This window comes from Gymnoscopelus microlampas (assembly GCF_963454915.1).
Source record: "Gymnoscopelus microlampas genome assembly, chromosome: 23".
Classification (NCBI taxonomy): Eukaryota; Metazoa; Chordata; class Actinopteri; order Myctophiformes; family Myctophidae; genus Gymnoscopelus; species Gymnoscopelus microlampas.
Genome location: NC_139960.1, coordinates 4,296,004 through 4,316,814, shown reverse-complemented (window position 1 = coordinate 4,316,814; position 20,811 = coordinate 4,296,004). Strand labels below are relative to the sequence as shown.

At 41.6% G+C, this 20,811-nt stretch overlaps 2 protein-coding genes across 2 annotated transcripts in view; one reads left to right on the top strand and one right to left on the bottom strand.

The window, feature by feature from the left end:
• Positions 1-20,811, bottom strand: part of cog5 (component of oligomeric golgi complex 5) — an 89,870-nt gene that overhangs the window by 61,981 nt on the left and 7,078 nt on the right. The window contains exon 6 of the mRNA XM_084050069.1: positions 16,103-16,223. Within this exon, the coding sequence (XP_083906195.1) occupies positions 16,103-16,223 (121 nt within the window). The remainder of the gene's footprint in view (positions 1-16,102; positions 16,224-20,811) is intronic.
• gpr22a (G protein-coupled receptor 22a) lies at positions 2,414-11,334 on the top strand. The gene is made up of 4 exons (XM_084049978.1): positions 2,414-3,109; positions 5,829-5,934; positions 7,302-7,448; positions 10,141-11,334. Exons 2-4 carry the CDS (start codon positions 5,833-5,835, stop codon positions 11,197-11,199), a joined length of 1,308 nt encoding a protein of 435 aa, XP_083906104.1. The 5' UTR covers positions 2,414-3,109; positions 5,829-5,832; the 3' UTR covers positions 11,200-11,334.

Genomic DNA, 20,811 nt, shown 5'->3' with positions numbered 1-20,811 from the left:
TTAGACTGTGTGTCCTCATCTGTATAGGCGGAGGGCACCTCTGGCGTTTCACCTGAGGAGGAGGGAGGAGGAGGAGGAAGGAGGGAGGAGGGATCCGCTACGGCAGTCGCTACCCTTAGCGCTGCTTCTGAGGATTAAAAAAACGGGGGAAAGCTGCAGCGGTCGCCGGACGGACGGCCGAGCGCTTGGTCTTTGTTTCTGCGAGGTAAGCCCGCGCCGCGCGGAACAATACGATACTAACCACGTTATCAGCCAGTATCGAGCCGATGTGCATCTGTGTGTTTGTAGACTAGTGTGTGTGCAAGGCCAACGCACACGGTCGATGGATGCATTTAGTTTCAGACAGACCAAAGACAGATATAGCCACAGCGCAGGCAGGCACACTGACACTTGATATTTGCTCCTATGAAGCCCATTTAACAAGCAGGGATAACAATAATGAAGCGAAATTAGTTGCTGTTCAAGTGACAATGAGAGCTACAATGACCTCTGCAGCCGTAAACGAAGCCCACTTGACTGAAATGGCACTGTGAGGCGACAATAGGATTAGTTATTCTCTTGTATTCTGCAGTGACGAGCCAAACAAAACAGCACAGGAATAGATGAACTTCTCGCGCGTAGACACTTAAGACATCAGGATCTGTGGCACTTTATCGAGCTGATTTGGCACACAATTAACACTGCATAAATCTACTTGGGCTGAGAGCTCTTGACATTAATCTCTCAACAAGACACTCTTGCAATGTGGTGTTGAGACACCGTTAGGAAATGTTACTATCCACAGTCGTAGCATTTACATACCATCTGTACAGATTTATAGGAATTCAAAATACATCAAGGAGCCGGATTTTAACTAACCCAAAATGAAATCAAATGAATTGACAATGATTTAAAAAAACATTAATCTTTCTTGGGGAAACGCTTCCACCAAAAGCAGAGGTAAAATTCACCTTTTGACTCAACTGATGCAACCGTTTTGTGTTTGTTGAGTGATAACCTTCACTCACTAACCTTGTCACAAGAGCATCCCTCTCTGTAACACGATATCTCTTCACCAAAAACAACCCATCTACAAGGTCATAACTTCGCGAGCTTGTAGATCCATCTGTTTTCGCCGAATGTTCACCTAATATGACATGCCCAGAATAGCTCGTGTTCATGTGGTTCACAAGTGCTACAGTTTACTTTATTGTGCAAAACCACTGAGTTCAGTCCCCTTCAAAGTCTTCGATTCGTCCCGAGTATAAACACCACTGGGTCACACTGCAGTGACAAACACGAAAATGTAATAAAGTGTAAAAAAAAAAAACATACAGTATTTCCCTCACGGGTTGGAAATGGAAACCCAATCATGCCATGAGTTTTTCAGAATTTGAATTGTGTAGAAACCCCACTTCCACAAACACACACACACACACATACACGTCCTTTGGAGAACTATGAGCGTAGTCACATGAGTGAAGGTGTACTATTAAGCTCTATCTAGGGAAAAGGGATCGTCACATGATGTCATGCTGCTGAGGCGACTCACAAAAGGGCCAGTTAGCAGCCTTCAGGGGTAATTTGCTAAACAGACACATGACGGAGACCAGCAAAGAAAAGCACAGCAAAAACAAAAACATACCGAACGCACATGCGTACACGTTCGAGTGTGTGAGCACATACAAACAGTGAGCTTGTGTGTACATACGGACACGGACACCTACGTGTCCAATTAGGACAGAAAGCACCAAATCCAAGACAGTACAAATGAGCAGTTGACAATTGGACATGTTTTGATTTTGGAAAGGCACATTTAACAAGCAGGGAGACCTGAAGCCGATTCTACATGTCTCCTAAATCTCAACAGTATTCTCAAAAACGTATGTTTCTATATCAGTGGTGCTCAATCTTTTTCATGTCAAGGACCCCCAGAATTGTATGTATTTGGCCGCGGACCCCCATCAAAATATTTTGTTCCAGGGACCCCCAGAAGCAAAGATTTGAGTTAAAAATGTTCGCTTGAAAAATATATATGTTCAAAGATTTGCACACATTTTCACAAATTTTCAAAAATAGCAGATCTACAAGCTCGTAGCGCGGCACTCGGTGCCGCGCTACGAGCTTGTATATCTGCTATTTTTGAATAGCCCAAAGTGTAAAATAATGTTTTTTTAGCTCAAATCTAAAAATGACACAGTTCCAGGTCTTAATGGGTTAAAATCTCTATCTCTGTCCTTTTGTTCTCCAGGACGAATGGCGTAAAAAAAAATATGCGAGGGAGACCAGGAGGCTTGGCACCAATGATGTCATTCTCTGCGTGAATTAATCGTCTTCCCTCTGGTCAGAGCAGAGGAAATCACCTCCATGTCCAACGTGCCCTGTACGACCTTCAACACAGCTCTCTGACCTTTGCTTCCGGTCATCCCGGGTCAGCGTTGAGTGGAGTCACACGGGTCGCATGGGTTGAAGGTGGAACAGCACATCGACCTTACAGCCTCGCTTTAATTCTCTCTCTGTGTGTCTGTCCATCTCTCCTTCCCCATTCACACACCCAGACACATACAAACACCCGAGGAGTCCTGACCGGGTACCATGGACCATGACTGGACCTTTATCAGACTGGGGAAAAATAAGGATACTACTCTGAAAGATGAGATTCAACACTCATTCCTAGAGTGGTGAGAGGAGGATTGTTCTGGCCCTGGTACCATTTTAATGGGAACATGACAACAGAGGCACCAGTCCAGACACAAAGGACAACAACGAGAAAGAACAGTGAATGAAAGACCAGCATTGATCTAACTGCACCACGCTAATGTGGTGATGCACACCCCCGTAAAGAGGGGACGGGAGCACATTGATTTCTGCGAGCGAACCATTCACAAACAGACCTTTTCCCTCTCACTGGGGTAAACTACGATGGAGAAAGAATCCTGTCATTTAGATTATGCAACTCACTGACGGCTTTTGAACTTCCGTCAAACATTTACGCGTCAACTGAACGATGCAACGTCGCGTGGATTAACCGACGGTCTGACAGTTACACTATGGTGGGATGCTAAGATGACGTCCCTCATGGCTAACTCAAGTCCCGCTGAGCTGGAGGCGACACTGTTACGAGGGAGGGGTGAGTTGTTGAGAGACTAGATAGCCAGGCTACAACTCGACCAATCATTTTGACAGACACCAATAACAATACTAGTATGACAAGTTGAATAATATCAATACACTTGAGGTGTGGTTGCTTCAACAGTTGTAGACACTACAGTAAAATATATTAAATATTGAAACTATGATACCAAACTGCACCTTTTTTTGTAACCGCACTTCAAAACCTGTGGTACAATAATGGTAGACCAATATAGATTAATTTCACATTCACAATGGCTAGTTTAAATCTTTTTATATATTCAAAAGCAGAAAAGAATTACATTTCATATCAACATTTCTAGATGCGGACAATTTCAATAGATTTATGGCCACTCTGCTGTCCACCTGAGAAGTCAGATAAACTCTGCAACAGTTTATAGTTGTCCACGTGTTCGAATCCCTCATGCTTTGTCGTCATTCGTTTGTCTGCCGTTGAGTCATTTGCAACGGACAAATAAAAATGATCCGATTAAGTTTGAATCACAGTTAAACGTGTTGGTGTTTTTCAGCCATGTCATGACCGTGGAATGTGTTTCGGCTAGTTTAAATGGTGACTGCACACACTTAACCCCTTAAGCCCCCAGATCCATATTTGCAGAAAATAGCAGATATACAAGCTTGAAAAGAGCAGCTATTTTCTGTGGAGATATTGAATGTGGAGCGGAAAAAGAAAAGACACTAGCATAGCGCCCTGAGGGACTCCGCACAACCATGATATAGGGTATAGGTGGTTCACATGACACACAGGCCCAACGGCTCTGGCTACACAGCGGTGCAAACACTGATCGGTTGTTCTATCATTTCAACATGGACAATGTAGCATTATCAGTCCCCAGGCGTCAGGACATATGGGCGGTGTGTTCCTTTACGATCATTTTGTGTCAGAGACGCATGCTTTCAAATCACACCACACTCTATCCGAAGTGCCTTTTAAAACACCATTCTGTTTGCTGCCCGGCTATCTATCTATGGCGATTACAAAGCAATTATTATATTTTTTTCATAATATTAGCTAGTTATATTAGATCGCCTTTTAAAACACCATTCTGTTTGCTGCTGCTTTTAACAGTTATTTCCCCCCTTTCTCTTCTGGATGATTTTCCTATGAATAGAAGTTTAGTTTAACTGTTTGCTGTAACTGTACATATTTTCATTCCACTCGTTTATTTACCGTTTAAAAAAAACTTTGGATAGATAGAGTGCGGTGTGATTGGAAAGCACGCGTCAGAGACACCGGACACCTAGTGTTCCAACATCACTGGATCATAACCGGTTCCCACCCTATCTGTACGCAACTCGGACGGTATCGAGTCGACAGCGTGGTCATGGCACCGCTTGGCGGGCTCACGCCTGCCTTGTTTTCAAGTGATAGAGAAATTCATCAGAAAGATTTTTTTTCTTTTTTTTGTTGAAATAGGTGAAATAGGGATCGAAAGAGACCTGACGGTTCTTGGTTATCCTGTTACCGGGTTTTGACTTCCAACATTTATTTTGGTCAGCCAATGAAATGACCAAAACGTCCAAGTGTGGTAGTCCTGGAAGCATGGTTTGCGACATAAGAAAAATAAGGACAAAAAACAGGCAGACTACCATGTTCCTTCTACTGCTCTGAAACTTTTACACCTGGAATTGGGAGCCGCTTCTTTTCACCTGACAGCAGGGAGGGTTAGTGGCCTTACCGGTTTCACACACGCAAACACAGGCAATATTAGTTCAAACTCTTCAAATTGAGCCGAGATGCAAATAAACTCGGAATTTCATGTCCAGCTTTAAAAGACGTGGGAGGAGATGCGCTCCAAAATGTAGGCGGAAAGAAAATATGAAGTATGCACTATGCAACAGAACAGCAGAACTGTAGCAACCACACCAACACCACACCAAATCATATTGTTTATCATGGACACATTTAAAGTTCTAAAGGTAATGGAATTGAAATAACATTCAATGAGAAACTACTCATCACAAGGTCTTGGTATTGTTGTGTTGTTACTATGGCTTCTAGAGACAAAGTATCTTAGGGAAAATAATTATATATATATATATATATATATATATATATATATACATATATATATATATATATATATATATATATATATATATATCACAGCAGCACTCACTTAAACAAACATGTTTTTGCTGCACTCGTGCAAATGGCTGTCTGCAGTGGTGGAAAGTAACTAAGTACATTTACTCAAGTACTGTACTTAAGTACAATTTTGAGGTATTTGTACTTTACTTGAGTATTTACAATTTCCAATACTTTTACTTCTACTCCACTACATCTCAGAGGCAAATATTGCACTTTTACTCCACTACAATTATTTGAAAACTTTAGTTACTAGTTACTTTTCAGATATAAACTATGATATAATGAAACATACATTAACCACTTTAGCCCTATTTTATACCTAGGCCATTTGAAAATAGCAGATCTACAAGCTCACAACGCGTCGCATCGCGACGCGTTGTGAGCTTGTAGATCGGCTATTTTCAAATATTTAGTACTTTTACTTTTGGTACTTTAAGTACATTTTGATGCCAATACTTTTGTACTTTTACTCAAGTACATTTTTAATTCTGGACTTTTACTTGTAACAGAGTATTTTTATATTGCAGTATTGGTACTTTACTTTTACTTAAGTAAAGAATGTGAGTACTCTTTCCACCAATGGCTGTCTGTTCCTATCCTTCAGGATAATGACCACAGGATTCACTATGACCAACATGTCGGTCCTCGACATGGCTGCCTTTGATCTTGACATGAGCACCTCAGAAGCGGTCTACCCCATCAGCTTCCAGGTAGGGTCGTGGCTCTGTACCCACATCTGATCTTGGGGGGGGGGGGGGGGGGCTAACATGGAGTTCTATCCCATTTAAAGTCAATAAAAAGAGGTAATTGTATTCTGTGATGCCAGTCAGGCATTGCATAAAACAGTGGTTCTCAACCAGTGGTCCGGGGACCACCAATGGTCCTTAAGGGGGTTCCAGGTGGTCCCCAGCTAAATGATGGAGAGTTGGAACCCAAATGGACCCCTTATTAGATAGATCTTTAACTCTTGAGAGCGTAAAATGAAACCAAATGGACCCCGTAAGGGTCCATTTGGTTTCATTTTACGCTCTCAAGAGTTAAATTATTATTAAACACCTGCATTACTTAAAGAATCGTTATTTTTCAACGTTTGCCTGTTATCTCTCCTATGGTACCACTACCAACATCAATACAGCATGGAATTGTGGACAAAATCGTATCCAAAGATAACAAAAATATTCCCAAGTCTTGGGTTCAAGTCTTGAGAGTCCAAATCTCATCAGTCGGTGGTTGGTGGCTCAAACGCCCAATAAATAATGGACCTTGATATGAAAAGGGTTGAAAAACCACTGGCATGAAACATCATGTGAAGTGAAGCCAATAAATTGGCAATCTACAAGCTCACAAACAAAAGACGTCAGCTTGCAGATCAAGCTATTTTGCGCCTGTAGGAAGGCCAAGTAATCTAGAACAGTGTCTGTCTGCACAGTCAGTATCTGTTCTGTCAAACGCAGGACAGCTCAAGCCGCTTTACGCGTGAATATATGCATAAAATAGAACCACCTCTGGGAGCAGGATGACCAGTCTGCACAACTAGGTCATTCCTGGTGAAGTGAAAATGAAAGTGATGAAGATTGTGAAAGTTAGATCGTAGTTCATAATCAATCTATGCATGCAAAAACCTATTTTTTTGTTATGAGTTATACAAACATCGTTCTTGTGGAGCATTTTTGCACTTATCTATAGGTGAAGTATTTATCGCTATTTTCATTTGGGCAGAAGAGACGTTGACCATTGCGACACTAGTTGACATGCCCATATGCAGCCAGTTTGTCAATGCCATCCCCATTTCACCCAGCGCAGTTTGTTCACAAACGGCCCACATTTACAATGGAGAGCTAAAGATTGGACATGGAGGCCATGCCATTATTAGACGATGCCTCACTAAGGCTATGAAGCAAAACAGAGATTTTAATTGGACACTTTGATAGAACTCCATGAACAACACCTGACCTCCCACAACACCGTGTAAAACCTTCTCACAACACAAGTGTCAATTATACTGTACTGATTACAATTTGATTGTGACACTACTTTACATGCTCTGACCACCAACTGTTGTCATCCTGTGTCTTAGGTTTCTATGACGGGTTTCCTGTTGCTGGAGATTGTTTTGGGCCTGAGCTCCAACCTCACGGTTCTGGTTCTCTACTGCATGAAACAGAACCTCATCAGCTCCGTGTCAAACATCGTCACCATGAACCTGCACGTGCTGGATGTGCTAGTGAGTCTCAACACAAACTATGTGAATTTGCGTTCGACGTCAGGAGCACCGTTTCTTTATTGGTGCTTCACCACTCTACCCCTCACCCCACCACACCAAAATGTCATTATAAGATTGCTAGCATTCCCTAGGTAACCGCTAGCTGCCGGCAACAAATTTCCCCTAATGAAATACATACTGCTTAACTCCATGGCAATGGTGGAAAAAGTACTCAAATTCTTTACTTAAGTAAAAGTACCAATACTGCAATATAAAAATACTCTGTTACAAGTAAAAATAAAGAATTAAAAATGTACTTGAGTAAAAGTACAAGAGTATTGGCATCAAAATGTACTTAAAGTACAAGTACTAGATATTTGAAAATAGCAGATCTACAAGCTCACAACGCGTCGCATCGCGACGCGTTGTGAGCTTGTAGATCGGCTATTTTCAAATAGCCTATGTATAAAATAGGGCTAAAGTGGTTAATGTATGTTTCATAATATCATAATTTAGATCTGAAAAGTAACTAGTAACTAAAGTTTTCAAATAAATGTAGTGGAGTAAAAGTACAATATTTGCCTCTGAGATGTAGTGGAGTAGAAGTAAAAGTATAGGAAATTGGAAATACTCAAGTAAAGTACAAATACCTCAAAATTGTACTTAAGTACAGTACTTGAGTAAATGTACTTAGTTACTTTCCACCACTGCTCCATGGCCTTGCTCAATATTTATTTTAGAAACAAAACACAGAACACTACAGTAGTTCTTCATAGCAATAGTCATCATGTCATGTGTTGCCTTCCCGTGTAATTTGCGCTATTTGTTTAACTTGAATGGACACTATTACACCCATAGAAATACATTCATATCAACCCTGTGCCTCTGCATTAAACATGGAAGTTATCAATCCATTGGAGCCGTTTGTTTGATAAACAATGCATCACAAATGCATTGTTTATGGTTTCCATAGCAATACGTGTCAAAAGGTCCCACAGCAAAGTATGTGGCTATGAACACAGAAGAAGGCTGCTTATAAGCTTTCTATATTTTCTATATCTATTCTAACTTAATATCTATGACAATGTTGATGTGCATTTCAGTTAAATGTTCCTGGATATCTATAAACAAAACATCTCTTAAAATTCCCCTGTCTCTCTGTTTGGGCTTTTGTCAATGTTTCTACAATTCCCATGACGCATTTCACAAGCAAGCATTGGCCAAATTGCTTTTTTTCTGTAAACAGCGAACAAGGTCAATGCTACAAAACCAGGACGTCCGGAGCTGTAGTTTTCACTTTAATGGATTTTACATCACTGGGATAAACTTTTCAGCAGCACTTCAATACTTCCTACCCTACAAATAATCCTCAATTTTATGGCTGCTAATGGAAATAAGTAATTTTGAAAATCATGATAGTGTCCCTTTAACCACATGAACTCTAGCAGTCATCATAGGAGAAAATTCTGCAGAAAATAGGCCAACATTCAGCAAAAATAGTTCAAAACAAGATATAATGTGAGCTTGTAGATCTACTTTAGCTTTATGACGTACAATTAAGTACATAGGGTTTAAGTCAGCGATATTCAACAGGCGGCCCGTGGGCCAAATTCGGACCCTGGGGAGCTTTTTTGTGGCCCCATTCCAGATTCCAATTAAAATATGTATTATTTGTATTACTTTTTTGGTGCGACGGTAGCTGTCCAGCCGCCATTTAACAAAACAAACACAACAAAAGCTACATCGCTACATTGCAGTGCCACATCAAAATAAATTAAAAGAGTACACCAGATGAGTTTTGAGTGCAGTCCGTCCATCACATTTCCATCCATTTGTAGCTACTGTATTTTTAGAGGATGTTGTCCATTACATCAAAGAACGAATTCTCCATCTGCAGCCATGCTCGTATGTTTTAGTTTTGAGTGGATTTTGTCCATTTTCAATATTCATCGACTTGAAGGTTTTACACAGTATGTTTCTTTCATCCTAAATAGTGTTCTGGGCTGAAAGATGGTAGAGCTCTCAACTAATGGTTCATGAAACACATCATAAAAGCCTGTGCTCTTATCAGCTGGGTGCTCAGAAAAAAACAAAATGTAAACATTTCACCTTGCCAGTCTGCCTCTAACATGCTTCCATGCCAGGGACCCGTACATACGCAACACACACTGAAATATCTGCTTTCTATTTTCTTAATATCAAAATCAAAGCCTGTGCACTATAAAAGGACTGCCACAGACATTATCCTATCAAACATCAAACTGCATGAACGCAGTATGAAGCAGGCCCTAATAAGTTACCATAATGGACATCATATGTCCATTGTTGTGTCCTACTCCTATCAGACCTATATAACACAACAAACGGTCAAACGGTTAACCATGAACATTGTTATTTTTTGTTGTAACAGTCTTGTAGCCAGTCTGACTTCCAAGTCATTTTACAATTGTGGCCCCCTGCCTAATCTAGTTGAATACCCCTGGTTTAAGTGGTTAAACCATAGAGCAATGGTTCTCAAAGTGGGGTCCAGGGACCCTCAGGGTTCCTTTGAGGGGGTTCCAAATGGACCTGTAAAAGGTATGGGTCCATCCATACAGGTCCATTTGGTTCCATTTCTACACTCTCAGAGTTATGGGCATCCTTGAAATTAAAACGTTTGATGCATCTCGGTTAAGAAGGGCGTGTGCCTTAAACCATTTCTGTCTTTCTCCAGATATGCGTGTCCTGTATCCCCCTGACGGCTGTGGTGGTGCTACTCCCCTTGGAGGGGGACACAGCCATGGTCTGCTGTTTCCACGAAGCCTGCGTCTCCTTCGCTAGTGTAGCGACCGCCGCCAACGTCCTCGCCATCACCTTGGACCGCTACGACATCTCGGTGCGACCGGCCAACCGCGTGCTGACTATGGGCCGCGCCGTGGCCCTCCTGGGGTCCATCTGGGCACTGTCCTTCCTCTGCTTCCTGGTCCCGTTCATGGAAGTGGGCTTTTTCAGCCATTCGGGCTCAAGCCTGGGCAACCAGACTATGGTGGTGACCCACACCAACGAGTACTACACAGAGCTGGGCCTGTATTACCACCTCCTGGCCCAGATTCCTATATTCTTTTTCACGGCGGTGGTTATGCTAGTGACTTACTACAAGATCCTCCAGGCGCTTAACATCCGCATCGGAACGCGCTTCCAGCACAACCCTCCCAAGAAGAAGCCACGCAATAAGAAGACCATCTCTTTGACCGCCGCCACGCAGGTGGAGTCGACGGACGCGTCCCAGAGCAGCACGGGCGTCCGGGGAGGAGCCGGGAGCGCTCCCGCTCCCGCCCTTGGCATGCGGACGTCCGTGTCCGTCATCATCGCTCTGAGGAGAGCCGTGAAGCGCCACCGGGAGAGGCGGGAGAGACAGAAGCGAGTCTTCAGGATGTCTCTCCTCATCATCTCCACGTTCCTCCTGTGCTGGACTCCCATAACGGTGCTCAACACCGTCATCCTCAGCACGGGCCCCAGTGACTTCACGGTGCGGCTCCGCCTGGGCTTCCTGGTGATGGCGTACGGGACCACCATCTTCCACCCGCTGCTCTACGCCTTCACGCGGCAGAAGTTCCAGAAGGTCCTGAAGAGCAAGATGAAGAAGAGGGTGGTGTCCGTCGTGGAGGCCGACCCCACGCCAAACAACGTGGTCATTCACAACTCGTGGATCGACCCCAAGAGAAACAAGAAGGTCACCTTCGAAGATACAGAGGCCAGACAGAAATGTCTTTCCTCGGAAGACGTGGAATGAAATAGGAACTTAAAAACAAATTGTAGAGCAAACATGTGGTACTGGTAATGCTGAGGAGGAATATCTTTGAAGGATATCGTTTGGAATAAAATAATTGTGCAGTAAAACAAATTGTAATATATGGAATAAAGGAAGTAATATTGGAGGAACATTTTACAAGAAATAACTTTCAAGTCCAAACAGAGGCTATATACGGTACTAGATGCACCCTCTCAAACCGCAGATGTGGTGTGATAATGGATATTGACAGCCATTGTTGCTGCTTGAAGGACTGAGTCGAGTTCAGAGAAAAGGGGACTATTGAAGTAAAAATGTCATGGATGAAAGTGTTCTAAATGCCAACACCACATGTGGAAAAAAAGCTGCCAAGAATTACACATGTACGGAATTCAAGAACCACTTTTGTGACAGAATGAGCTTGTCATTTCTACAGTAATTACAGTTAGTTAAAAACAGCATAGTGTACAAAGAGGTTTCATAACGACATGGCGAGGAGGAGGTAATTTAATGCTATTTATTGTGGATGTTGTGGAGTGACGTCAGGGACAATTCAGCGATGAAAGCTGTATCAAAAGGTGTTGTGCATGTCAGGTTTCTTTTTGTCGTAGTAATTTGAGACAAACGTCCTTAAGTCCTGTACGGTCATAGAACACAGTATGTGTCCTCTTTTGTAATAAATAACTAAAAAAAACGTACTGCACGTGTCACTATCCATCTGCTTTCCAACTAGGGGTGCAAGACGTTTTTCGAAATGATCAATTTAATTGATAAAAAGTGAGTATTTAATGAAATAATCGATTCATAATAAATCAACAGAATAATCACTTAATCGATAGTTGGGTATGTTGGGTACATACACGCAGGCACAGGATGCATGGGGCCAGACAGGCTGGACAAAATCCCACATGTGAAATGGAGTTAACCATAATCAACTCCCTCCCCAGGGAGGCCCTCTCCATCCGAGTCCATCAATTGAAGAAAGGACGGGGGAAGGAGTAGACGGCCTAACCTACATTTTGTCATTAAGGAATACCCGACCAGACTCGACGCTGGAAATGTCACATGGAACATGTCTGTTTGGATTTCAGTTTGCCAGACAAACCTTTGGCATTCCAGCCAGCAGGTTGCAGTCAGTCAATATGAGCTTGATAAGGTTTTTAACTCATTGAGTGCCAGGATTAACAGAATTATTTCTGAATTGATTCTGAAAAGTGTTTTTTCACAGATAACAAAAAGTGCTTAGGAAGCGAGATACAGCCTTTTTCAGTTCTAAGTTAAACAAGGAGTGGATGGAGCTGCCCATCTTCAGATGATGATATCTTGGGTTCTGAACATTTTTTTCAAAAAAAAAAACATTTTTTTTGTTTTACTATTTTTTCAAAAACACGTCAAACACGTTAATGGCACCCAGCGTCATAGCGGTAAAAACACGTGAAACACGTTAATGGCACTCAGTGAGTTAAGAAGGCAGAGTATCACTGGGGAATAGAGGGGAATATGTTTTTCTCTTGTCTATTACATTTATTGGCGTGCAATTACAAAACCTCTCTGGGTTAACCCATTAAGACCTGAGGCCGTCTAAAAATGTTTTCTAAATCTTTTTTTTTTTTTTTGTTGCATAAAAAATATAAATATATATGAAATATACAAATATAAAAAAATCAAAAATATTTCAAAATATATTATTCCAGAGACCCCCAGAAGCAAAGATTTGAGTTACAAATGTTCGCTTTAAAAACATATATTCAAAGATTTGGACACATTTTCATGATTTTTCAAAAATAGCAGATCTACAAGAATAGATCTATGAGCTTGTAGATTTGCTATTTTTGAATAGCCCAAATAAATCTTAAAATGACACACAGCTGCGTTCCCGGTCTAAATGAATTAATATACTTATTTTGTCATTCCTGACTCAATATCTAGTAAAAGCCCCCAAAATGTATTTTGTTGATAGTCAGACAAGGCCATGAAAGGCTGATCACAGTACATAATCTTGTTGCACTGTCTATAACCATCTATGGCCGTAGGGTTATAGGGTTATAGGATTCAATGTGATAGCGTTAAAAACGATGAAAGTACACGATTTGACCAAGAAGTTCACAAACTGAGTACTCAAGCTCTAAGCAAAAAGTAAGGTACTGTATGAGCAAAAGAAAAACTGTCTTGTCACTAATGGCTCTCAAACCTTTGGAATTAAAATGTGCTTGAGTCAATTCTAAATCATACAGTTCAGACAGAGTTTTGTGACAGTGGCTGAACATGTACACAAACTATTGCAGTGGTTCTCAAAGTGGGGTTTGGTGGACCCCCAGGGGTCCTTGAGGGGGTTCCAGGGCGTCCCGAGCAAAATTAATTAATATAATATCAAAATCAGACACTTTAATTAAACACTTTAACCCTATAAACATTACAAGCTCAAGATGCAACATTTTCAAAGATAAACCTTGAAAAAAGGGAAAAAGGTTGAATATTTCAACAACAATCGTATGGGGTTCCCTGGGCACAAAACAGTGGAGGTCCGCGCCCAAAGACATTCAAAGGTTTGAGAACCACTGGACTACTGAACACAAACCATGCCTCTACTCCTACCAGTGACATCATAGTTGGCATTGTGGCTATCGAGCCTCTGGCACATCAGGTGAAATCCCACCCTATCACCTACAGCATGAGAGGTGATAGAGCTGGACAACTCTAAGGACCCTGACCCCTTTCAAAGGCCCTTGGAAGGCAATGGAATCTGTGTGTGTGCGCGTGTGCGTGTGCGTGTGTGTGTGTGTGTGTGTGTGTGTGTGTGTGTGTGTGTGTGTGTGTGTGTGCGTGTGCGTGTGTGCGTCTGTGTGTGTGCATTGAAGGAGTGGAGGAGAGCGAGAAAGACAGAGTGTGGGTTTGTCATGTGTAGGCATGTGTCTGAGTTTGTTTGTGCGAGTGTGTTTGTGTGTTTGCGTGCGTGCGTGCGTGCGTGCGTGCGTGAATGCGTGTGTGGTTGCGTTGTATACCGAAACACACAATTTCCACCTGCCCCCATGCCTTGTGTGTCTGTGTTATGGGAAGCGGTCACGGACTAGTTGCCCTACGCTGCTGAAAGCACTTGCCCTTGTTGTTGGCTGTGCCACACTTAATGCCTTGAGATAATCAGTGTTGCCAGATTTTGCGAGAGAAACAAGCAGTCAGGTCTATGAAAACAAGGTCAAAAGAAGCGACCAGTTGTACCACTATATCGTACATACACTATTTGAAAATAACCAATCTACGAGCTCGCAACACGTCGCAATGCCACACATTGTGATCTTGTAGGTCGGCTATTTCCCCCAAAAAGTCTTCCACCCTGTTACAAAATACTTTGAGATGGTGAGAGTCCTTGACATGAAAACTATTGGTTAAGCAACATTAGGAAGGAAAGCCAATTAACAAAAAAAACGCAACCAGCAACTACCAATAAACTTTACTATACAGAAAAACAAGCCCAAAGTCGCTTATAATAACAGCACTTGGCAACACTGGCGATATCCCAGGCCTCTATCTATATCACATAGATAACTGTTGGCAGTGGCGGGCCGTGCAGTGTTGCCACGTCTGCTTATTATAAGCGACGAAGTTGCTTGTAAATATTATATTACTATATATTATATCTTGTAAATAGCCGATGTATTTCAGGTTAAAGTTGTTAAACTGCTTTTGCGTGCGTGCGTGCGTGCGTGCGTGCGTGCGTGCGTGCGTGCGTGCGTGCGTGCGTGCGTGATCACTGATCATGCGACCTAGTTGCTTCTTTCGGGCTTGCTTTCATAGACCTTGGCTGCTTGATTCTCTCGCAAAATCTGGCAACGTGCATCACCATCACTTTCCATGTGCTGACAACACAAGGTCACGGTGTCCTCCACAGGGTGGCCGGGCGGTAGCCCTCACACACGCACACACACACACACACACACACACACCAAATGAATATTGTGATGGATGCGTGGATGAGTGTATGTACAGCACGTGTGTGAGATTGGAAATATTGAAGGATGGTCGCTGTGCGATGGAGAGAAACAACGGGTGGGGAATGATTGAGTTATAAAAGGTATAGCCGCTACGCTACGGCCTCCTCCGCGAAGGGGAGCTGAAGGTCAGGGAAAAGGTGAACGCTCACTCCCCGCAGCGAACAGCTGCTCTGACTCATGTACTCTGGAGAAGTCATCATGAGACTGTGTGTGTGTGTGTGTGTGTGTGTGTGTGTGTGGGGCAGTCAGTGGTGGAAAAAGTACTCAAATTCTTTACTTAAGTAAAAGTACCAATACTGCAATATAAAAATACTCTGTTAAAAGTAAAAGTCCAGAATTTAAAATTTACTTGAGTAAAAGTACAAAAGTATTGACATCAAAATGTACTTAAAGTACCAAAAGTAAAAGTACTAAATATTTGAAAATAGCCGATCTACAAGCTCACAACGCGTCGCGAATGCGACGCATTGTGAGCTTGTAGATCTGCTATTTTCAAATAGCCTATGTATAGAATAGGGCTAAAGTGGTTAATGTGTGTTTCATTATATCATAGTTTATATCTGAAAAGTAACTACTGTAGTAACTAAAGTTTTCCAATAATCGTAGTGGAGTAAAAGTACAATATTTGCCTCTGAGATGTAGTGGAGTAGAAGTAAAAGTATTGGAAATTGGAAATACTCAAGTAAAGTACAAATACCTCAAAATTGTACTTAAGTACAGTACTTGAGTAAATGTACTTAGTTACTTTCCACCACTGTGTGTGTGCGTGCGTGCGTGCGTGTGTGCGTGTGTGGGGCTGCAGCTCGAGAAAAGCACCAAACGCCTGGCCAAAGATAAACCAAAAAGAACAGGACCAAACATGCCAGAGCATCATCAATCCCCCGGGTGAGGTCAGCGCTATGAGTGTAACTGCTTACCCAGTTCGTTGAGGCTCTGGGCTGCCTTAGTGATCTCCCTGCTGCCACCCTGGAGCTGGCCTTGGAGCCTCTTGCTGAGGTACAAGATACGAATGATCCTCCGAAGAAGGTCGCACGCCACCTGGGGGAACGGACAGAAGAACATTGCAGACCAATTATTTTGGGGGGGCCCAGTTGCAGTACCCTCGCTGCCCACAGGTTGAAAACCACTGTTGTAGACATATATGTTGTGAGCAATTATTCTGTTCACAGAGACAGGTACAGGTAGTACAGGGCGGTTACATGAAAACCAATACAATACCATTAACCACTTAAAGGGTCTACACCATGAATTTAAAAAATAATAATAATATTTAATATCATATTGTTTATGTCCCTCAAACGTTTTTCAAAAGGTTTGAGCCTAAATCAAGCCTCAGATATACTCATTCCAACTAACTTCTCTCTGGCTTATAAAGCACTTTCACCTGCAATACCACATTGTCCTGTTTGGCACGAGGCGCTATTGAGCCAGTTTGTATGCATGTTATCTCCTGGTTCTGTGGGGAAAAAGTTTTAAAAAAAATATGAAAAAAATAAGAAAACATTTTTTTCTTTTTTTTTAAGATTTTTTTTTTTTTTTTTGTAACTGAAAAACGGGAGGAATTGTTCCCTGACGTGACGTAGGCAGGGGGAACAAATCTGACGGACTGTTTTCAGACCAATTTACATAAAAAACACAGATAGCCTATGAAAGCCTGCATGCTCGAAGTCGGGTATTTTTTGGAACAGAAGAGAGGTGGGGGAGACCAAAAACACACAAAAATGAAGAAAAAGTTAAAATTCATGGTGTAGACCCTTTAAGCGCAATTCAAACATTTCGGGAAACAGCCGAGCTTGTAGGTCATCTATTTTTATTTGTGCCTGTCTGTCATGCTGGGATTTGAGGACTGGTGCTGTAAGCAAGAACACCACTGCTGTTCTTACAGTGCAAGTCACTGTGCCTATGAGACAGGGTTTTAGCAAGTAAAAAATAACAATAATTCTCTGACAAGTGCGTGTGGGTTAGAGATGCGCGGATAACCGCAGTTTGGGTGGATTTGGGTCAATCAAATATAATTATTAATTCATATTGGCTAAACCGTGGGTGAAATAATGTGGGAATTAAATGAACTAGACCATACCCGGTCGACGCATCCGTGGGGGGATATGCGCACATGATCTGGCAACCCGGGAGGCAGTTCGTCCCATAGCTCGCGGGGCCATCCCACAGCTGGGCAGCCCCGTAACCATGGCGACATTCTTTTACACTAAATCGCTAATAAGAAGCTGAGATTTGATGAAATTGAAAAACGGGCTTCACGGTTAAGTTCAGATGGTAATGGTCAATGGCTGTGTGCAAAATCAGAGCAATTGGTCCAGCCACTGAGGAGAACCGGGTAGCTTCACCTACCACTACAGACCCACTACAAACGGACAGAGGTTACTAGAATTATAGTAGGATGGCATCTATCTATAGGCCTATTATAGCTTTTAAAAAGCACCAAATCTCGGCATGCGTGCGTTTGTAGTATTTTAATATTATGTAATTTTCCATCAGGCACAAATTAGCCGCCTACTACACGTGCTTTTAGATATACAAGCAGATATACAAGCTCATAGCACGTCACTTTGTGCCGCGCTATGAGCTTGTATCTACTATTTTAGGAAAATCATGAACATTTCTTCAAATCTTTGAATATACAGTTGTTGTTGTTTTTTATATATATAGATATATATTTTTAATATTTTAACTCAAATCTTTGCTTCGGGGGTTTCCTGGTACAACATATTTTGAGATCCGCAACCTGAAAAAGTTTGAGCACCACTGATACAGCAACATACGTTTTTCAGAAAACTGTTAGGATTTAGAAGGCATCTGTAGAATCGGCCTCAGGTCTTAATGGGTTAATAAACTGCCAGATGCAATGCTGCAACCCAGTGTTCGTACCTCCACAAACCATGATGTACTCCATCCGCACCCTTCAGCACCTGACCTGACTAAATCTTTGAACCTAATTCCCATTGTGGATGAAATAATAGATTTTCGAATAGCAGATCTGCAAGCTCACAACGCGTTGGGATGTGCCGTGTTGTGAGCTTGTAGATCGGCTATTCTGGCAATTTTTTGTGCGACACTGTTGTACAACTAAATATAAAATGGGTTTTAAGTGGTTAATCATACTAATTGATTTAGTCGCTTATAAAAGAAAATCTATTCGATTTTTTTGCATCAATTCATTGACATAGGTACAAGATTTACCAAATTATTTTAAAAAATTGGCTTCTCGATTTGATAAAGTAATCAATAGAATAACTGCTAAGAAAATAATTGATAGTTGCAGACATATTGTGGTCATGGAAAACCAGTACAATCTGGCCTGGTGGTAAGTGACTGTCCCCGTGTCAAATACTCGACCTTGCACTTGGTAGCTCAGGCTGGGTACAGATAAGCGTCTGCTAAATACCTAAATTATAAAATGTTAATTGGCTCTTTTAAATTAAGAATGTCATGCCTAATTACAGCTAAAAATACTTCTAGTGGCTTCAGCTAGTTGGATCATAACGGATGTGATAAGGACATGTGCCAGCTCCCACTCCCCTGTAACAAAATAACCTTGTAGAAGGCTTAATGTAATACGATTACGGAACAGAATTATTTAGAATTACTTGAAATCCAATAATGACGGCAGATTTTTCTGCCATTCAGGGAAAACTGAGCCTTTTTGTGATTTCAAAATAAAGGTCTCAGATGTTTTCCTTGTTTCAGAAGCAGATTCTATTCCATTTGCTGTTGGTTGTCTGACTGCTACTCTGTTTCAACCACTTAACCCATTAAGATCTGAGGCCGATTTTTAAAAAAAATATCGAAATCCAAACAGTTTTTGGAGAAAAATAAAAAAATATGTTGTTCCAGGGACCCCTGGAAGCAAAGATTTCAGTTACAAATGTTTGCTTTAAAAACTATATACATAATTTAATCTTAAAATTCTCTTTGTGGGATTCTTTTTTCATTGTTTTATGATGATAACTTTCATGTTGATGCCATCTTGGCAAGGTCTCCCTTGTAAAAAAGAGATTTGTCTCTCAATGTGACTTTTTTTAATCATTATCTCTGGGGTCGTGTGACGAACATGTATCATTTAGATTTTTTTTCGGAATCTGTAAAGTAACTTGCAACTTAAGATGTCAGATAATTGTAGTGGAGTAAAAAAGTACAATAATTGCCTCTGAGATGCAGTGGAGTAGAACATTTTAAATATTAAAGTAAAAGTAATTCAAGATTGTACTTAAGTAAAGGTACTAAGTTACTTTCCACCCGTCGCTGGTGAAAGTGTTGTTCCATGAAACCAATTACATGATGAAACGTGCGTGCGTGCGTGCGTGTGTGTGTGTGTATGATGATTGAGAAAAAGCTAATCTCCAGCACCATACATGACAAATGGAGTGCTTTATCTCAACTGAAATGCGGGAATGGGTCCAGTGTGGATCTGGGGGGGGGGGGGGGGTAGGCTGAGACGACTTTTAGCGCAACACAACATTCACAACCTTTCCTGTGCATAACCTTTGCATTTCACATTAAGCAATCAGGAGAGTCGGAAACATGAAGTCGCTCTGTGCGTGCGTGCGTGCGTGCGTGCGTGCGTGCGTGCGTGCGTGCGCACTGCTCGTGTTTGGGGTGCAACAGTTAATTTAACAAATTCAATGTAATCGATTATTAATCGATTTTGGGGAGGGCTAAATCGAATATTTTTTTCTCAAAATGTCTTAAAAATTGGGGATTAAGTGGTAATAATCAGACTAATTGATTTAGTTGATTATAATAAATAAATTAGAAATTGTTCATGTCAGTTCATTGATATATAAAATAAACAAATATAACTATGAAAAAAAGTGCTTTTTGAATCACTAAGAAAGTAATCGATCATTGCAGTTTTAGTGTGTGTGTGTGTGTGTGTGTGTGTGTGTGTGTGTGTGTGTGTGTGTGTGTGTGTGTGTGTGTGTGTGTGTGTGTGTGTGTGTGTGTGTGTGTGTGTGTGTGTGTGTGTGTGTGTGTGTGTGTGTGTGTGTGTGTGTGTGTGTGTGTGAGAGAGAGTGATTGAGAGAGAGAGAGAGACTGTGGTCTGTTGATTTCCAGAGCCAGGGACCATCATCCTTCTAGCTCTGTGCACAGTGACATAGGAAGTGGATGCATGAGCGATGGTTACTCTGGTAGAGGAGAGCACTGGCTGAGTCATAGAGCCAGCACAGGCTGGAAGGCTGCAAGCACAGCTAAGAGCTGAAGGGACACCCGCTCAATCTCTGTCTCTCTCTCTCTCTCTCTCTCTCTCTCTCACAGTCACACACACACACACACACACACACACACACACGTCTGTATTACTATACTTGTGAAGACATAAATATTTTAGTAAAGCAATTTCATGCATTCCATTTTTCAAAATTCTTTTACCATTTTTAACCGTAACCCAAAACCCGATCTACAAGCTCAGCACAGCGACACAGGCGTGTAAATCATCCAAAACTAACTCCTAAACCTAAATTCTATATATTCCAAATCCTTATAATAACCCCAACCTGAATCTTTTCCCAGTTGTAAGCCTAAACTCCCAACTCGTTTTTAATCATAAAACAACCATTTCTCTTGTGAGTACCAGGAAAACAGTCCCCATAATATTCTAATTCTCAGA